Genomic DNA, 20,664 nt, shown 5'->3' with positions numbered 1-20,664 from the left:
AAAAACAAACTATCATACTAGAGAGTTCACACATGGAAGAGGAATCTCCTAACATGTGAAATGGACCACAGCCATCTGGGGTGGGGAGGGAGCTTGTGGCATGGAGAAAGGTGAAAAACAAACTATCATACTAGGGAGTTCACACATGGAAGAGGAATCTCCTAACATTTGGTTTGAAAGTGAGAGGGGCCCAAACTTGTGAGTTCTTACAACTAGTGAGACTTAAAGCCTGGAACTTTTTAAATCAGCAGGCTCCACTCTTGGAAAGTCCAGAAGGCATCAGGAAGTGAAGTCCCTGACCTTAAAGAGATGCCTGACAAATAGCCACTGGAGAAACAGGGTGGAAGCATCAGATGAAAAACACCCGGGGCAGACAGAAGGGAGAGTTATTTGCTCATCCCAGTACATGGACTGGAAAGGCAGGGATCATGGGGAAACCCATCCAGGAACAAGGGAGGTGTCAGGCACCATTTCCCCCCCAGCATGGTATAAACACATGGCCACTTGCAAGAACCAGCATGGCACCAACTATAGCTACCTAACTTGTTTACACCAAACCCCACTTCCCTGAATTTCAGTAGATCTACCCTTGAGAGTCATCCTTCCCTCTGTTTCACTGCTACAGGAGCCCTCTACCAGAAGACCCCACCAACACATCTCCTGACCTGCACATTTGGTGGAGCTTCAGTTCTAGTGGCAACAGCAAGCCTCATTTCACAAGACCAGTACACACCTTGTTAAAACATGCCGCATCCAGCCAGGGACCAAACACGACCCAAAACAGCCAAAGAAAGTTTCTGCAGATGACTGGAATGAAGGAAAACACAGCCAGGACACTAAAGGCACACACAAAGCCCTCATTTTGTTTCTCAAAGTCTATAGACTCTCATGGTTTGTTTCCCCCTCCAAAGTTCATAGAAACAATGGCCACAATCACCAGGGTACATCTAGTGTTTGTAGCATTTTAGGTGGTTTACTTAGCCTCAATTATCTATTTTTTTTTTAAAGATGGGTATTTCCAGGACTACATTAAAACTTAATTAACAGACATTAACTAAAATCAACCATTTAGTCTTCTGCATACCCTTCACAAGTTAATAGTAACATATCACCCAAAACTGTAGGTAAAATTTTTTTTCTTGAAAAATAAAGCATTTATAAAGAAAGTTTTATACACATAAAATTGATTAGGTAATTAAATGGTTTAAAGGTTCAAAGAGTCCTGTAAGAGAAACAAAGAGAATCTCTGGCCTCTCAAGTGACAAACCTAATACATAATTTTAGAGGTATTTATCTTTTTATTTTTTTTTAATTTAATTTAATTTTCTTTTTTTTTTTCAATGTTCCAAAATTCATTGTTTATGCACCACACCCAGTGATGCATGTAATACATGCCCTCCTTAATACCCACCACTAGGCTCACCCAACCCCCTCCTCTCTCCCCTCCAAAACCCTCATTTTGTTTCTCAAAGTCTATAGACTCTCATGGTTTGTTTCCCCCTCCAAAGTTCATAGAAACAATGGCCACAATCACCAAACTGTGGAAAAAACCAAGATGCCCTTCAATAGACGAATGGACACTTCTCCAAAGAAGACATATAAATAGCTACCAGACACATGAAAAATGTTCATCATGAGCCATCAGGGAAACTCAAATTGAAACCACATTTAGATACCACCTTACACCTGTTAGAAATGGCAAAAATTGAAAAAAGGCAAGAAACAACAAATGTTGAAGAGATAGTGGAGAAAAGGAAAGAACCCTCTTACACTGTTGGTGGCAATGTACTTTGGAAAACAGTGTGGAGGTTCCTCAAAAAATTAAAAATAGAGCTACCATCAATTACACTACTAGGTATTTATACCAGAGATACAGATGACGTAAAAAGAAGGGCCACATGCACTCTTACATTCCTAGTAGCAATGTTCACGATAGTCAAACCATGGAAGGAGCCAAAATGCCCTTCAAAAGATGAATGGGTAAAGAATATGTGGTCAATATATACAATGGAATATTAGTCAGCCATCAGAAAGGACGAATACCCAACTTTTGCACCAACATGGATGGAACTGGAGGAGTTATGCTAAGTGCAACAAGTCAAGCAAAGAAAGTCAATTATCATATGGTTTCACTTATTTGTGGAACATAAGGAATGACATGGAGGACATTAGGAGAAGGAAGGAAAAATGAAGGTGGGGGAATCAGAGAGGGAGATGAACCATGAAAGACTCCTGACTCTGGGAATCAAATTGAGGTTTTAGAGGGGAGCATTATGGGGGATGGGTTAGCCAGGTGATGGGTATTAAGGGGGGCATGTATTTCATGGAGTCCTGGGTGTTATATACAAACAGTGAATCATGGAACACTACATCAAAAACTAATGATATACTGTATGATGATTAACAACATAAAAAGAAAAAAAAAGAATGATGCACTACAATCAAGTGGGATTTATTCTTGGCTTGCAAGGGTGATTAAATATTCACAAATCAATCAACCTGATGCATCATATTAATAAGAGAAAGGATAAAAAACCATAACCTCATTTCAATAGATGAAGGAAAAGCATTTGTCAAAGTACAACATTTCTTTATGATAAAAATCCTCAACAAAGTATGTTAAAAAGGAACATACCCCATCATAATAGCCATAGCCAGTATGAAAAAGCCATAGTCAATATCATACTCAATAGGGGAAATCTGAGACCTTCCCCCTAAGGTTAGGAACAAGACAAGGATATCTACTCTCACCACTTTTATTCAACATAGTACTAGAAGTCCCAGTTGCAGCAATCAGACAGCAAACAGAAATAAAAGGCATTCAAACTTGGAAAGGAAGAAGTAAAACTTTCCCTATTTGCAGATGACCTGATACTATATAATAGAAAAACTTAGATTCCACCAAAAGACAACTAGAATTGATAAATGAATTCAGTAAAGTCATAGGATATAAAATCAATACACAGAAATCTAGTTATAAAGAAGAAATACTAGTAATGAAGCAGCAGAAAGAGAAATTAAGAAACAATCTCATTTATGATTGTACACAAAATAATAAAATACCAGGAATAAACTTGAGTAAATGTACAGGTAAAAGACCTGTATCTGAAAATTATAAAACACTGTTGAAACAAATTGAAGATAACACAAACAAATGGAAAGATATTCCATACTCATGGAGTAGGAGAAAAAATACTGTTAAAAGACCTGAATGACCCAAAGCAATCTACACATTTAATTCAATCTCTGATTTAAAACACAAACAGCATTTTTCACAGAACTAGAACAGATAATACTAACATTTGTATGGAACCACAAAAAAAAAAAAAAATACATAGCCAAAGCAATCTTGAAAAAAAAAAACAGTACTCAATGCATCACAATTCCAGTCTTTGAATTATATTACAAAGCTGTATTAATTAAAACAGTATGGCACTGGCACAAAAATCAATGGAACAGAGACCAAAACACAGAAATAAACCCACAATTATATGGTCAAGCAATCTTTGAAAAAGGAGCAAAGTATATAAAATAGGAAAAAGACAGTCTCTTCAACAAATAAATGTTGGAAGACTGTGGACAGCTACATGCAAAAGAATGAAACTGCTTTACTTTCTCACAACATACACAAAAATAAACTCAAAACTGATTAAAAACCTAAATCTAAGACCTGAAATCACAAAAATCCTAGAAAAGAGAAAAGACAGACATTTCTTTGACATCAGCTGTACCAACATTTTTCTAGATCTTTCTCCTGAAGCAAGGGTAATAAAAGCAAAAAATAATTTGTTGGAATGTAATCAAAATAAAATGCATCTGCAGAGCAAAGGAAACAATCAACAAAACTAAATCAACAAAACTAAATTTCCTACAGAATGGGAAAAGATATTTGCAAATAGATTCCTGTCTCACGTTGAGGTCTTTTATCCATTTTGATTTTATCTCTGTGTACGGTGTAAGAGAATGGTCGAGTTTCATTCTTCTACATATAGCTGTCCAGTTTTCCCAGCACCATTTATTGAAGAGACTGTCTTTTTTCCACTGTATATTTTTTCCTGTTTTGTCGAAGATTAATTGACCATAGAGTTGAGGGTCCATATCTGGGTTCTCTACTCTGTTCCACTGGTCTATGTGCCTGTTTTTATGTCAGTACCATGCTGTCTTGGTGATCACAGCTTTGTAATAAAGCTTGAAATCAGGTAACGTGATGCCCCCAGTTTTATTTTTGTTTTTCAACATTTCCTTAGCAATTTGGGGTCTCTTCTGATTCCATACAAATTTTTGGATTATTTGCTCCACCTCTTTGAAGAATACCGGTGGAATTTTGATCGGGATGGCATTAAAAGTATAGATTGCTCTAGGCAGTATAGACATTTTAACAATGTTTATTCTTCCAATCCAAGAGCATGGAATGGTCTTCCATCTTTTTGTGTCTTCTTTAATTTCTTTCATGAGTGTTCTGTAGTTCCTCGAGTACAGATCCTTTACCTCTTTGGTTAGGTTTATTCCCAGGTATCTTATGGTTCTTGGTGCTATAGTAAATGGAATCGATTCTCTAATTTCCCTTTCTGTATTTTCATTGTTAGTGTATAAGAAAGCCACTGATTTCTGTACATTGACTTTGTATCCTGCCACGTTGCTGAATTGCTGTATGAGTTCTAGTAGTTTGGGGGTGGAGTCTTTTGGGTTTTCCATATAAAGAATCATGTCATCTGCAAAGAGAGAGAGTTTTACTTCTTCATTGCCAATTTGGATACCTTTTATTTCTTTTTGTTGCCTGATTGCTGTTGCTAGGACTTCTAATACTACGTTGAACAAGAGTGGTGAGAGTGGGCATCCTTGTCATGTTCCTGATCTCAACGGGAAGGCTGCAAGCTTTTTTCCATTGAGGATTATATTTGCTGTGGGTCTTTCATAGATAGATTTGATGAAGTTCAGGAATGTTCCCTCTATCCCTACACTTTGAAGCATTTTAATCAGGAATGGATGCTGGATTTTGTCAAATGCTTTTTCTGCATCGATTGAGAGGACCAACGTGAGACAGGAATCCATCAGAATCCTAGAGGAGAACATAGGCAGTAATCTCTTTGATATCAGCCACAGCAACTTCTTTCAAGATATCTCTCCAAAGGCAAAGGAAACAAAAGCAAAAATAAACTTTTGGGACTTCATCGAAATCAAAAGCTTCTGCACAGCAAAGGAAACAGTCAAAAAAACAAAGAGGCAACCCATGGAATGGGAGAAGATATTTGCAAATGACAGTACAGACAAAAGGTTGATACCCAGGATCTATAATGAACTCCTCAAACTCAACACACACAAAACAATCATATCAAAAAAATGGGCAGAAGACATGAATAGACACTTCTCCAATGAAGACATACAAATGGCTATCAGACACATGAAAAAATGTTCATCATCACTAGCCATCAGGGAGATTCAAATTAAAACCACATTGAGATACCACCTTACACCAGTTAGAATGGCCAAAATTAGCAGGACAGGAAACAACATGTGTTGGAGAGGATGTGGAGAAAGGGGAACCCTCTTACACTGTTGGTGGGAATGCAAGTTGGTGCAGCCTCTTTGGAGAACAGTGTGGAGAGTCCTCAAGAAATTAAAAATAGAACTTCCCTATGACCCTGCAATTGCACTCCTGGGTATTTACCCCAAAGATACAGATGTCGTGAAAAGAAGGGCCATCTGTACCCCAATGTTTATAGCAGCAAAAGCCACGGTCGCCAAACTATGGAAAGAACCAAGATGTCCTTCAACAGACGAATGGATAAGGAAGATGTGGTCCATATACACTATGGAGTATTATGTCTCCAACAGAAAGGATGAATACCCAACTTTTGTAGCAACATGGATGGGACTGTCAGAGATTATGCTGAGTGAAGTAAGTCAAGCAGAGAGAGTCAGTTATCATATGGTTTCACTTATTTGTGGATAGCATGGAGGACATGGGCAGTTGGAGAAGAGAAGGGAGTTGGGGTAAATTGGAAGGGGAGGTGAACCATGAGAGACTATGGACTCTGAAAAACTATCTGAGGGGTTTGAAGTGGCGGGGAGGTGGGAGGTTGGGGTACCAGGTGGTGCGTATGATAGAGGGCATGGATTGCATGGAGCATTGGGTGTGGTGAAAAAATAATGAATACTGTTATGCTGAAAATAAATAAAAAATTAATTAAAAAGAAAAGATATTTGCAAATGATAAATCTAACAAATGGTCAGTTTCTAAAATATATAAAACCTGATACAACTCTACACCCCAAAATGGGCATAAGTTATGAATAGACATTTCTCCAAAGAAGGATACGACTAACAGATGCATGAAAAGATACTCTATATCATTCATCCTCAAGTAAATACAAATGAAAATTACGAGATATCACCCCACAACCTGTCAGAATGTCTAAATTCAACAACACAGGAAACAACAGGTGTTGATGAAGACGTAGAGAAAGGGAACCCTTGTGCACTATTGGCGGGAATGCAGACTGGTGCAGTCATTGTGGAAAATGTTATGAAGGTTCCTCAAAAAGTTAAAAATACTGTCTAAGACTGATGATTCACAGACCTGTACCCCTGAAGCAAATAATACATTATACGTTAAAAAAAATTTTTTTAATTAAAAATAGAATTCCCTATGATCCAGTAATCACACAACTGGGTATTTACCTAAAGGAGACAAATATACTAACTCAAAAGGATATATTCTCTGTCATGCTTTTAGGAACATTATCTACAGTAGCTAAATTAAGGAAACAGCCCATGTCTATCAACTAATGAATGGATAAAGAAGATTTGGGGTGTGTGTGTGTGTGTGTGTGTGTGTACACATACTGTCAAATATTAGTCATAAAAAGGAATGAAATCTTGCTATTTGCAACAACATGGATAGAGCTAGAAAGTATTATGCTAAGCGAAATAAGTCAGTCATAAAGACAAATACCATATGATTTCACTCATCCATGAGTGAAAAAGAAACAAGACACAAAACAAATGAGAAAAAGGGAAAAAGAGAGATAGAGAGAGAAAGACAAAATAAGAAAAAGACTCTTAACCTGTTTGTAACCAGAGGGGAGGTGGGAGTGGGGTTGGGTTAAAATAGGAGATGGGTACCCAGGAGTCACTTGTGATGAGCACCGGGTGATGTATGGAATTGTTGAAGCACTAATTGTACACCTGAAGCAAATATTACATTGTATGTTAACTATACTGAAATTTTTTTAAAAAGCTTATGACTAAACCTAACAAAATGTGGAAGACCTCAGAAAAATTCATTAATGTTATTTAGAGAACTCAAAGAAGACTTAAGAAAGTGGAGGATATAACATATACCATGGTTCATTGATTGAATGATTCAATATTGTCACTGTGAATGACAATGAATCAATATTGCCATCCTGCATCATCATGGGATATGTCAGTGCTCTTCAAAGTAGTCTACAGATTCAAAGGTTTTTTTTTTCTTATTTACTGTATAACCTTAGGTTTGACCCTCTTAATCCCATTTATCTATTTTGCTCACCACCCCCTTCCCTGGCAACCACGAGTTTGTTCTATTTATAAGTCTATTTGTTTTGTTTTGTTAGATATCACATGTAAATTATATCATATGGTATTTTTTTCTGTTTGATTTATTTCATTTAGCATATTACCCTCTAGGTCCATCCATGCTATCACAAATGGTAAGATTTCATTCTTTTTTTAATCAATCAGTAAAATTCTAGTCTATCTATATCACACACACACACATACATACATCTATACACATACCACATCTTTACCTATTCATCTATTGATGGACACTGAGGTTGCTTCCATACCTTGACTGTTATAAATGCTGCAATGAACATGAGTCCATATACCTCTTTAAATTAGTATTTCTAATCAAAACCTCAGCAAATGTGTTTGTGAAATTTAAGAAGTTATTTTTTTAACTTTATTTTATTTTTTCAGTGTTCCAAGATACATTACTTATGCATCACACCAAGTATTTCTAAAATTTAAGTGGAAATACCAAAGTTAACTTTAAGCAAGACAATTAAAGTAGAATGGTTAATCGAATGAAGAATATTCACTAAGTTGAATACTATATAACAATGAAAGTAATGAACTATAGCTACATAAAACATGGATGAAATTTTTAAATATAACATTAGCAAAAGAAGCCAAACACAAACAAGAATGTATGTATGATATCATTTGTATAATTTTCCAAACAACAGATAAAACTAATTTATAGTGTTTAAAATCAGGATAGTGTGGATTAAGTAGTGACCGAAAGGTAAAATGAGGGGGGTGGTTGTGGGTCTAGTAATTTTCTGTTTCTTGATTTCTGCATTTGTTACAGGGTAAATTACCTCGAGGTGTAAATTTAACATTTACACTGCTTTTTTTTAAATGTGTTTTTATTTTAAGATTTTATTTTTAAGCTATTTCTACACTCAACATGGGACTTGAACCCATAACCTTGAGATCAAGAGTTGCATGCTCTATCAACTAAGCCAGCCAGGCACCCCTACACAGTTTCTTGATTTGGTAACATTTACACACACAACCAAAAGAAAAAAAAATAAGGAAGTTTTTTATACACCAATAAGGAAGGATCTTAAAATAAATTCCAAAGAGAATGAAACAAGATACAAAACTGTATAACATGTTACAATTTGTGTAACAAATATATATAATCATATTTCCTTACACACACACACACACACACACACACACACACACGTAAGGAAAAAATTATGTTACATTATAATTGCCTTTATGCATATATAATTAAACTCTGGAAAGATATAATAAATTAATAAGTAACACTCTTCACCTCCATTGATGGGGTCTAAGGGTCCAAGTAACAGCAGTAGAAGATTAATCCTTCACTGTATATACAACTTACATCTTTTGAATGTCAAACCAGGTAAATATGTTAATTCTTAAAGAAAAATTTAAAATAAACATGATGCAAGTTTCCTTTATAAAGCAATAGCATATTTTAAATTGGGGTTATAAACTTCCCCAGAAGCCAACTCCAATGGATCAAGCTTGCTAGATAATTTCATAAATTATAGGGTTCTTAAAATATTCCTTCCCTTCAGCGTAGGTGATAGTCCTTAGAAACACTCTGATGATATTAACTAGCAGAATACCACAGAAATAAAAAAAAAAAAACTCTGATACAATAAGTACAAATAAGTTAATATCTTCATGTCATAGTCTACCTATTGAATTTTACTTGAAAACCATATAAAACAATGCTATGATTTTCCCATTATATAATTTATGATCAGTGTTATCAAGGACTAGTAACGTCTAAAATATGAATGTCTTATTTTATTCATTTTCAGATCATGCAGCACAGAAATCAAACCAATTGTTCTTCCATATTTAGCTTTAAAATCAGATTTGAAAGGAATCCAAGGATCATTCCTCAGAAGCAGCTGAAATATCTAAAACTATTTCTCATTACTGCCTTCAAAGATTATAAGACCAAAAGCTAAAGGTGCCCTATAAAAAATAAATAAAAACCTAAAATGTATAGCATAAACTATATAAATTAAATATATATATGTCAGAAACATAAGGATATATAGAAATTTACATAGTCAACTGCTTAATTTAAGAAGGCTCAGAGTTCCAAAAGATGGTTGGTTAAATTCTCTGTTACAGATCAAAGCCTCTATTCACCATACATTTAAAAATATATCCTTCCCTATAGGAACTGTGATAGTTACTGATTATTTCCATTCATGATATTTTCATATTCAAGATAATAAATTTCTCTTCAAAAAGATAGATACCCTATTTTTGCAAGCATTAAAATAAGCAATGCCTACAAAATTCTATGATTCTATGATACGTCCCCAAACTGTCAGCTTGGTCTTTTATGTTGCTAACAGGAAAATCCACATCAATTGAGATAATAAAATTATAACTGAAAATCATCACCATCAATTGTTTCTTCCCCCTACCCCAAAAAGGGCCATAAAAAGGGCCAGAACATTTCCTTCAACATTCCAATTGTGAGGGTAAAAACTTATTTTGTCTATCCACACAGAAGTGTAGGGCCAGATCTACTTAAATCATTTAAACAAACAAAAATCTTACAAGCAGAGAAAGTGATAAAATCAATATGTCAATATCTGAGTAATAAATATTTTTAGAGATAAAAAACAGGAACAGTATAACTCTTGACTGATTTTTAAATTTTTTAATATCCTGAAATTTCTGCTGCATTAATTACTTTAAAATTTAAGATACAATAACCAAAATTAGATCTAATCTAAATAAAGAAATTCTATCTGGTTTTAGCAGACATCTAAAATATAAATTCCCTCCTCTCAAAATATACTGGATATAATGAAAATTCCCATTGATGCTAAATCCTAAAATACCATAGAGATAACACTCATGAATATTACTCAGAATATTGAAGGTTAATGACTTAAATAGTACAGTATGCATATGAGTAGAAAAAGAAAAACTTCAGGTAAATAAAATAATGCTTGCATAATGCCATCCTTTTTTCTCACATACTTATAAAAACAGATTTACTTCTTCCAACTCTGTTCATATAGTAACAATTCCTTATTAAACTATTATCATTCAACAAAATAAAATAAGCACTATCTTGAGTTCTTAGCAGTGAGAGCCTGCCTCCATTATTCACCTACCTCAGTTTGAATAGTATTTGCTAATCTATGTAAGTTTACTTCTCAAAGATTTCTTTTTCTTTCATTAACATCAAATTTTCCTGTAATGAACCTTCTCCTCCACTGCAAAGAGTTAGATTGTTTTACAAATAATAAATATCAGGTTATTTTTCAGCTAAATTACAGAGACAGATAATGAAATACAAATTTTACTTATCCCCAGGCAGATTATCAATTGAGTAGATGTAAATTATGTTTGAGGTTTAACTGACACCAACATTAGAAACATTAAAGTTTGGTAGGTTGTTACAAATAAAATCTAGTGATTTTTCCTGTATCTATTCATTTAATATTTTTCTTTCAGATTAGTAATATTTCATTCTAAATTGGGGGAATCGAAATTCTGGTCAAGTTACCATCTTGGAAAACATCAAGGTTTATATATAATATTGTTCAACATTTACTACCAACATTTTTGGAATCTAAAACTTTTGTTTCAGGGTTTTTTCATGGTAAAATATTTAAGCAAAAGAGTTTAGTGTAGGACATAACTGCCATGATCAAAGGTATAAAAATAATTTAGTATTTACTTGACTTTCAAATTTTAAGTCTGAGTTTTCAGCACCATGGCCTAGGGAAAAATAAATGCATCATTGCTGCAGTGCCAGTTTATAGCAAGAACAGAAATGTTAGGATTTCCTCATTAGATGACTAAATCTAATTAATTATGAATTTTCTATGAATTTTACTATAAAAACAAGCATACCATCAAATTTTTTCTAGATTTTAAGGTTCTGAAAAAAAACAAAAACAAAAACAAAAAGCAACTAGTCTTCCAAAAGTTAACCTGAAACTTCTCAGGAAATACTTTTCTCATCCATCAAGAAATTGTTTAACTCAGTCATTCTTACCGTTCTCGGTTAAATTTAAGAGAATGAAGAATAGCTGGCCTTTTTTGTCTGAGATTCCACAAATGAAGGGTATCATCTGAACTTGCACTAACCAAAGCACCCTGAAACAAAAAAGAAGAAAAATAAGTGACTTCCTTAAGAGATTTTTGTTAAGCAAAAACAAGCTAATTTACTAAATTTTTCGCTATTTAATGAGTTATTTGTATCTCTATAACCTACAAATATAAGGAAAAACAATTGTATGTACTTTACTCAGGAAGGTTAAGAATGCTGAGTAGAAGCAAGTGAATTTCTGGACTGATCTGGATGACTAACTCACAAAATATGCATTCACTGGGGCACCTGGGTGGCTCAGTGGGTTAAGCCGCTGCCTTCGGCTCAGGTCATGATCTCAGAGTCCTGGGATCGAGTCCCACATTGGGCTCTCTGCTCAGCAGGGTGCCTGCTTCCTCCTCTCTCTCTGCCTGCCTCTCTGCCTACTTGTGATCTCTCTCTGTCAAATAAATAAATAAAATCTTTTACAAAAAAATATGCATTCACCACCAGAAAGAAATAATTATTGTAAGCATCTTTAGGACTATTAGGGATTATTGTATTTTCTTTAGGAAAACTAACTTTAATTTTGTCTCTTATTTTCACACACATACTATGTGTCTTATCTCCCTCTCTTATTGTGGTATCCCATAGCAAGTACACCTACAAGGTAAAATATGCTAGGTTTGTCAATAAGGAGAATTTCTCTGACTTCTGAGAAAGAGTTTGAACTGAGAGAAGTAAAAGGTGGACATCTGTCAACATCACAAATTTTTCATTTCTTAAGAGTCTCTGACACAAAAGTCTATGAACCATTTTACCCATGTTTATGATTATAAAATTCTTAGAGAAAAACATATATGAAAACATATGGAGATATTGAATGGATTATTCATACCATAAGAAAACAATCAGCAGTGCTTCATTTTTTTTTTTCCTCAAGGCATTGAGTTCAGTCTGCTAAGTGCCTGAATTTGGTATGGCACAAATTTTTAAGGCATTTTTGCATTGACAGCTCACTTAACTGAAAACAGCTCTAAAAGACACAATGATCCACTTAAAATGTGAAAATAACAATGAGCACAGAAGGCCTTAAGAAGCCTCTACCTAAAGGAATATCTGCAACTTTTCTAAGCTTTATAAATACATACTCTGTTGTTAGGAATTTCTCATCACCACAAGTCTATAGAATAGGAATACAGTAGGGAAACAATCATCATAATAGCTATGGATGAATAAATAAATAAATAAATATGCATATATGTACCAATAAATAAATCTGAATCTATATACAGATAGCAGAACCTATAAGTAAATAACTGAAAAGGTTATTTCATGAAAGATAAGGGTAAAACATGAAGTTAATGCTGATTATAAAATTCAAATTAGTATCCTGACGAAAAGTTTAATAGTCAATGGAGCAATCTGAATTTTAGTAATTTTTTTAAAATGTAAATAATTAATCTGTAAATTATGTTGCATAATAAGAACAGGATCTTCTGGTATATGCAAACTTTCTCCTTTAAAATTTAATAGACAAACACTGACGTAGTCTTTTATAAGAAATGTGACCATGAATAATATTGCACACATATATACCTTTAAATATTTAGAATATATAAAAATAACATATTTAAATAAAAATAATATATTTTATATAAAATAATATAAAAAAGGTCACATCAACTAATGTAGTGTGTATATGTACATCTCTGTGATACATAGTCAAGATTATCCTTACCTCATTGATCAAGAATTGGAGCTGCAGGACAGCTGCACCACTTTCATGTTGGCAATAACAATCAACGCCAGGTCTCCCAAGTCTATTATATTAAAAGTCAAGGATTCTAACATTTTAATTAGTATTAATATTAATGGGTCAAGTAAAAACTAACTTACTTAACATCTAATCTTATCCTTATTTTGGTAAATATAGAGTAAAAACATCTTAGTTGATACAAATTACATTATGTAGCACAAAACATTAACAAAATGGCCAAATAGGACTTCTCCTTGACAACAATAACTTGCCATCTATGCACAAACAAAAGTGCTTTCCTGGGAGCTTCCAGATCTAGATAGGAGACTGCAAAACCACAGTGTAGACCAAGAATGAAGAAAGTTGTTTTGAGAAGGCAGGCTTATGCCAGGCAGCTGATTTACTGACTGTAGTCTAGCTACAGAAACAGAAATACCTCTGTACCCCTGAGAATTCAGCTTCTAATAGATCTTGGAAGCATCACCCATGCATCAGGTGATAGTTATACAGACCTCAATTCAGCTGTGGATCCAGAAGTGGTATTTGAACCAGCACTAGCTCTTTTTGGCTGCAGTGTGGGAGCCATTGGAAATAAGGACCCCCCAAATTCAGGCAGATTAAAGATTCTGAAATGGCCTTGTAACTGCGCTCCAGCCCATCCCAGCCACAATCTAGGAACAATCTTGCCAGTGCAGGGACCCTATTGGAGACACCTTTGTGTTTCTGGCAGTCTGGCAGTAGTCCTGAGGGTCCAGGGTCCCAGCAGAAGACGTTCCCATCTGTGCATTTGATGATCTGGAAAGGCCCTCATCCTCTACTCCCCGCCCCTTCCAGTCCTGGACCATGCTACAGATACTCCCATCTGTGCTCAGAGGGATCCTGAAAGGGCCAATACATGAACCCAGAGTCCTCAGAGTCATAGTCAGCAGTCCTGAAGGTCCAGGGTCCCAGAGGGAAACATTCCTAGCTACAAACCCGGTTACTCTGAAAGGGCCTTATGTTCAGCTCCAGCTCCTCCAACTGCAAACTGTGAAGAGTACTGCTGACACAGAAACCCAGCAGGAGACACTCCTGTTTGTACTCCCAGAAATCCCTATACTGGGTACCAGCCCCTCCTAGCCTCAATCCATGAGCAGTCCTACAGGCACAGGGAACCAGTAAGAAACAAAACTATACCTCAAAAGATCCTGAAAGGGCCCTATATTTGGCCTGGGCCCTTCTGGCCATGGTCAGGGGCCAATCCAACCTATCCAGTAACTTGAAGGGAGACAAGTTGGCTGTGGAATGTGAATCAGCCCTAAAGCTCAGTTCCAGCACTGCTTTGCCACAGTTCAGGATCAATCCTGCCCACCCAGGAGCCAGTCAGTAATTAGGCAGCAGTTCTCCCAGGGACCTGATGGGAGCCACATCCACCATTTACCTGATCATAGGCTCACTGACTATTTACCTGATAATAGGACACACATGTGGACCTTTGCCCAATACCACCCTACTGACAAGGTATTAGAAGCAGTTGTATGCACCCAGGGACCAGAAGGGATCCACACTGGCCTAAGCCCTTATAACAAGCCCAATCAGACTCCATTGCAGATCCAGTGACAGCATTGTAAATGGCTCCAACACAGCATGCCTGCAAGTCTGGAGATAATATTATCAGCCCAAGGAATGGGACAAGAAAAGGTCTTTATCTTCTAGTCTGTAAAAACTGAAAGAGGTGTTTGCCCCTACAAATGCACAGACATCAATGCAAGGCAACACAGATCTTGAGAAATCAAACATATATGACATCACAAAAGACAGTGATAGTACTCCAGTAATGGACTTCAAAGAAATGGAGATCTATGATTTGCCCAACAAAGAAATCAAAATAATCGTCTTTAAAAAACTGAATGAAAATGGAAAAGAACAGACAGCTAGACAAAAACAGGAAAGTAATTCATGACAAAATGTATTTAATAAAGAAATAGAAAGTATAAAAAAGAACCAAACAGAAATCCTGGAGTTCAAAAAAACAATACCAGAAATAAAAAATTCAAAACAGAGCTTCAATAACAGCCTTAATCACACAAAAGAATTAGCAAACTCAAAGACAATTCAACTGAAATTAGTCACTTAGAGGAACAAAAAGAAGAAAGAGTAAAGACAACCTGAGTAAATTATGGGATGCCAACAAGTAAATGGGCATTTGCATCACGAGAGTCCCAAAAGATAAAGAAGAAAAGCAGCAGAAAGGCTATTTAAAGGAAAAAAAACAACTGAAAACTTCCCAAATCTTGGGAAAGATATAGACATCCAGGTACAGGAAGCTTAGAGGAACCCAAGCAAGATCAACCCAAAGATTACTCTGAGAAACATTATAATCAAAATCCTTAAAGTCAGAGACAAGGAGATGATTTTGAAAGTAATAAGTGCAAAGCAATTTGTCACTACAAAGAAACCAACATAAGACTATCAGTGGATTTCTCTGCAGAAATCTAGCAGGCCAGGAGGAAGTGGAATGATATATTCAAAATAATGAAAGAAAAAACCTGCCAACCAAGAATACTACACCCAGCAAAACTGTCCTTCAGAAATGAAAGAAAGATAAAGACATTCTAGATGAAGAGTAGTTAAGGGAGTTCATTACCATTAAACCCACTGTTAAAAAAAAGGGAGTTCAAGTTGAAATAAAAGGATACTACATAACTTGCAAACATAAAAATGTAAAATTCACTCATAAGAGTATATAAATATAGTTAAATTCAGAATATCCCAGTACTGTAATGGTGGCATATACATCACTTTTTTCTCTATTATGAAAACTGGAGATAATATTTAAAATATTGTACCTACATTAATTTGTTAATGGATACACAATATATAAAGATGTAAAGTATAATAATATCATAAAATTTCGGGAGAGGAGAAGTAAAAATGTTAAGTATTTGTGATTGAAAATGAGTTGTTATCAGCTTAAAATAGAGTGTTATATCTCTAAGATGTTTTACATAAGCCTGATGGCAACCAAAAAGAAAAAAAAAACTATACTATTTACATAAAAGGTAAGGAGAAACGAATTAAAACACATAAAAATATATATATATAAAATATATATATAAATATATATATATATAAATATATATATAAAATAGATGAAAAAAGAACAAAGGAACTAAACAATTCAAAAATGGCAATAGTATTTACTAACCAATAATTAATTTAAATATAAATAAACTAATTACTCAATCAAAAGACACAAAAGTGGCTAAACAGATAAAAAACAAGATCCAAAGATATGTGGTCTACACGAGACACTTTTTTAGCTTTACAGGAGACACTTTTTTAGCTTTACAGATGCACAAAGGGAGAAATTGAAGGGATGGAAAAATATATTACATCCACTATACTGATGTCAGATAAACAACTTTTAGTCAAAATCAGTATGGCAAGAGGAAAAAGTCAAAACATAGGATAAGGGAGTCAATTCATCAAGAGGATATAATGGTTAAAAATACATGTGCACCACACTGGAGCACCTACATATCTAAAGCAAATATTATAACTAGAGGGAGAAACAGAAAGCAGTACAATACCAGTAAGATACCTAAGTACCCCATATTCAACATTAGAGAAATCAACCAGACAGAATTAATAAGAAAAGAGTGGGCCTAAATAACACTATAGACAAAATGGACCTAACAGACATATGAAGAACATTATATTCAAAAAAGTGGAAAACACATTCTTCTCAAGGGCATATGAAAATTATCCAGGATATATCATATGTTTGAACACAAAGCAAGAAGACTGAAAATATTTCTAGTATCTTTTCTGACCACAGTGCTATTACATTAAAAATCAACAACAGGAGGAAAACCGGAAAATTCTATGTGGAAATTAAACAACACAATTCTGAACAACTACTAATGGATCAAAGAAGAAACCAAAAGGGAAATCATATAATATCTTGAGACAGATGGAAATTAAAATAAAATATACCAAAACTTATGGAATACAGGAAAGCAGTTCTACAAGGAAAATTTATAGGAACAAATGCCAAAAATAAGAGAAAGTTTTCAAATAAACAACTTAATTTTACAACAAAAAGAATTTTAAGAAGAACAAACTAAGCCCAAGTTAGCAGAAGAAAGGAAATAATAAAGATCAGAGTGGAAATAACTAAAATGGAGACTAAAGAGACAATAGGGGGAAAAAAATCAATGAAACTAAGAGCCCTTTTTTTGGAGAGATAAACCAAATTGACAAACCTTTAGCTGGAGTAATCAAGAAAAAAAAGAGAAGACTCAAATAAATGCATAAATAAAAGAGAAGACATTACACACGATCCCACAGAAATACAAAGAATCAGAAACTACTATGAACAATTATATCTAAACAAATTGGATGACTGAAAAGCAATATATAAATTCATAGAAACATAAAATCTACCAAGAATGAATCAGGAAGAAATAGAAAGTCTGAACAGACCAACAATGACTAGTGGGATTGAAGCAATAATCAAAACCTCCCTTGAACCACCTAGGTGGTTCAGTTGGTTGAGAGCCCAACTTTTGATTTTGGCACAGGTTATGCTCTCAGGGTCATGAAACTGAGTCCCATGTCAGGTTCTGTGCTCATTGCAGAATCTGCTTGAGATTTGCTATCCGTCTCTCTCTGCCCCTCCCCCCTTCTCACATTCATGCTCTCTCTCTCATTCTTTCTCTCAAAAAATAAATAGGGGTACCTGGGTGGTACAGTCAGTCAGTTAAGCATATGACTCTTGGTTTCAGTTCAGGTCATGATCACAGGGTCATGAGATTAAGCCCCATGTCAGGATCCACACTCAGTGTGGAGTGTGCTTGAGCTTCTCTCTCCCTTTCCTTCTTCCCCTCCTGCTCATCCTTGCTCTCTCTCTCTCACACACAAATACATATGTAAATCTTTAGAAAAATAATAATAAAACAAATAAATAAATCTTTAAAAAAATAATCAAAACCTCCTAATAAAGAAAAGCCCACGACCAGATGTTTCCAGAGAACATTTAAAGAAGTAATGCCAGTCTTTCTCAAAATCTTCTAAAGGAATGAAGAGGAGAAAATACCTTAAAACTCAATTTCCAAGGTCAACCTTACTCTGATACCAAATCCAGGTAAGGACAATATAGGAAAAGAAAACTATAGCCCATACCCCTGATGAACACAGATGTAAAAATTCTCTCCAAAATATTAGCAACCAAATTCAACAGCACACAAAATGAATCAGACACCAAGACGAAGTAGGATTAATCCTTAAGATACAAGGATGGTTTGACATACAAAAATCAGTAAATATGATATACTACATTAGCAAAATGAAAGAGAAAAATCATGATTCTTCAGAAGATGCAAAAAAAAATTTTCTTTGAAAAATCCAACACATTTTCAGGAACAAAATGCTCAATCAATTGGGAACAGAAAGAATATACATAAATAAAATAAAGCCATATATCACAAGCACACAGATAACATCATACTTGGTTTAAGAAGTTGAAAGTTCTTCCTTTAAAATCAAAAACACAACAGTGCTCACTCTTACCACACCCCTTCAGCATAGTACTAGGAGTCCTAAAAAGAACAATAAAGCAAAAAAAAGAAATAAAAGGCATTTAAATCATAAAAGAAGAAGTAGAACTATCTCTGCAGATGACATAATATTATACATAGAAAACTCTAAAGATAATACCAAAAAAATTAGATGCAATGAATGAATTTAGTAAAGTTGCAGGATACAAAACCAACATATAAAAATTAGTTGAATTTCTATACACTGACAATAAAGTATCAGAAAGAGAAGAAAACAATCCCACTTACAATAACAAAAAACACAACAAAACAAAACAAAAAACAAATAACAACAATATAATACCTAGGAATAAATTTAACCAAGGAGGTGAAAGATCTATAAAATTAAAACTATAAGTTAATAATAAAAGAACTGAAGAAGACACAGATAGGAAAATACCTGTGTACATGGACTATAAGAATTAATATTGTTAAAATGTCCATACTACTCACAGCTATGTATGAATTTGTTGCAATTCCTATAAAAATTCCAGTTTTTACAGAAATAGGAAAAAAAATCCAAAATTTGTATGGAACTAGGATAGACCCCAAACAGCCAAAGTACTCATGAGAAAGAAGAATAAAGCTGGAAGTATCACACTTTCTGATTTCAAACTGTACTAGAAAGCTATAATAACCAAAACCATATGATTCTAGCTTAAAGAAACATGCCAATAAAACAGAATCAAGAGCCCAGAAATAAACCCAAGAGCCCAGAAATAAACCCTTCCATGTTCAGCCAACTGATATTTGACAAAGGAGCCCAGATTACACAATAGAGAAAAGACAGTCTCTTCAATAAATGATGTTGGGTATTTTCTATATATAGAAATAGATATTCACATACCAAAAAAAAAAGAAATTGAACTCTCATATTAGTCACAAAAATTAACACGAAATGGATTAAAAACTTAAATATAACACCTAAAACCACAAAACTACAAGAAAACAGAGGAAAAAATTTCCTTTACATTGATCTTGACAATGAGTTTTTACATATGACACCAAAAAGCACAAGCAACAAAAGCAAAAATAAACACACAGAACTACATCAAACTAAAAATCCTCTATATAGCAAAAGACAATTGACAGAATGAAGAAACAACCTGTACAATGGGAGAAAATATTTGAGAACTATATATCAGAGAAGAGATTAATATCCAACATGTATAAAGAAGTCATAAAAATCAAAAACAAAATTTTTAAAAATTGGACAAAGACCCCCATACATTTTCACAAAGACATACAAATGGCTAATATGCATACTAGTCGAGTCTCAACATCAATAATCAGAGAAATGCAAATCTGAAACCACAATGAGCTATTACCTCATATTTGTTAGAATGGTTATCAAGACAAGAGATAAGAGAAGATGGGAAGATGACAAAGTAGGAGGATGCTAAGCTCATCTCATCCCACAAATATAATGAGATAACACTAACATCAGTTTAAATAATTCAGAAAAGAACACTGGCAGAACAAACTCTACAACTAAAGGTCGAGAGTAGGCCACATTGAAGAGGTTAGGAAGAGAGGAGATATGGCGAGAAACTAAATGGACTATGGGCTGTCCGCAGGGTCAAGAGTGCATCCAGACATAAAGAAAGGAGAGAAATAGACCATCACAACGGAGAGTCCACATGAGGAAGATGAATAATAATTGGCTTGGAAAACCAGAGGGGCCAAATTTTGTGAGTTCTTACCACCAACATGACTTAAAG

The 20,664-nt window shown here is 34.5% G+C and overlaps 1 protein-coding gene across 7 annotated transcripts in view; it reads right to left on the bottom strand.

Annotated features, from left to right (window-relative positions):
• STXBP5L (syntaxin binding protein 5L) overlaps window positions 1–20,664 on the bottom strand; it is a 451,491-nt gene that overhangs the window by 329,667 nt on the left and 101,160 nt on the right. For all 7 annotated transcript variants that reach the window (XM_082711856.1, XM_082711861.1, XM_082711860.1 and 4 more), the window contains exons 4-5: window positions 13,347–13,428; window positions 11,573–11,673 (exon numbers count right to left, since the gene is read on the bottom strand). In XM_082711856.1, the coding sequence (XP_082567982.1) occupies window positions 11,573–11,673; window positions 13,347–13,428 (183 nt within the window). The remainder of the gene's footprint in view (window positions 1–11,572; window positions 11,674–13,346; window positions 13,429–20,664) is intronic.

This window comes from Mustela nivalis, assembly GCF_964662115.1.
Source record: "Mustela nivalis genome assembly, chromosome: 1".
Taxonomy (NCBI): Eukaryota; Metazoa; Chordata; class Mammalia; order Carnivora; family Mustelidae; genus Mustela; species Mustela nivalis.
This window is presented reverse-complemented; position numbering and strand designations above follow the sequence as displayed.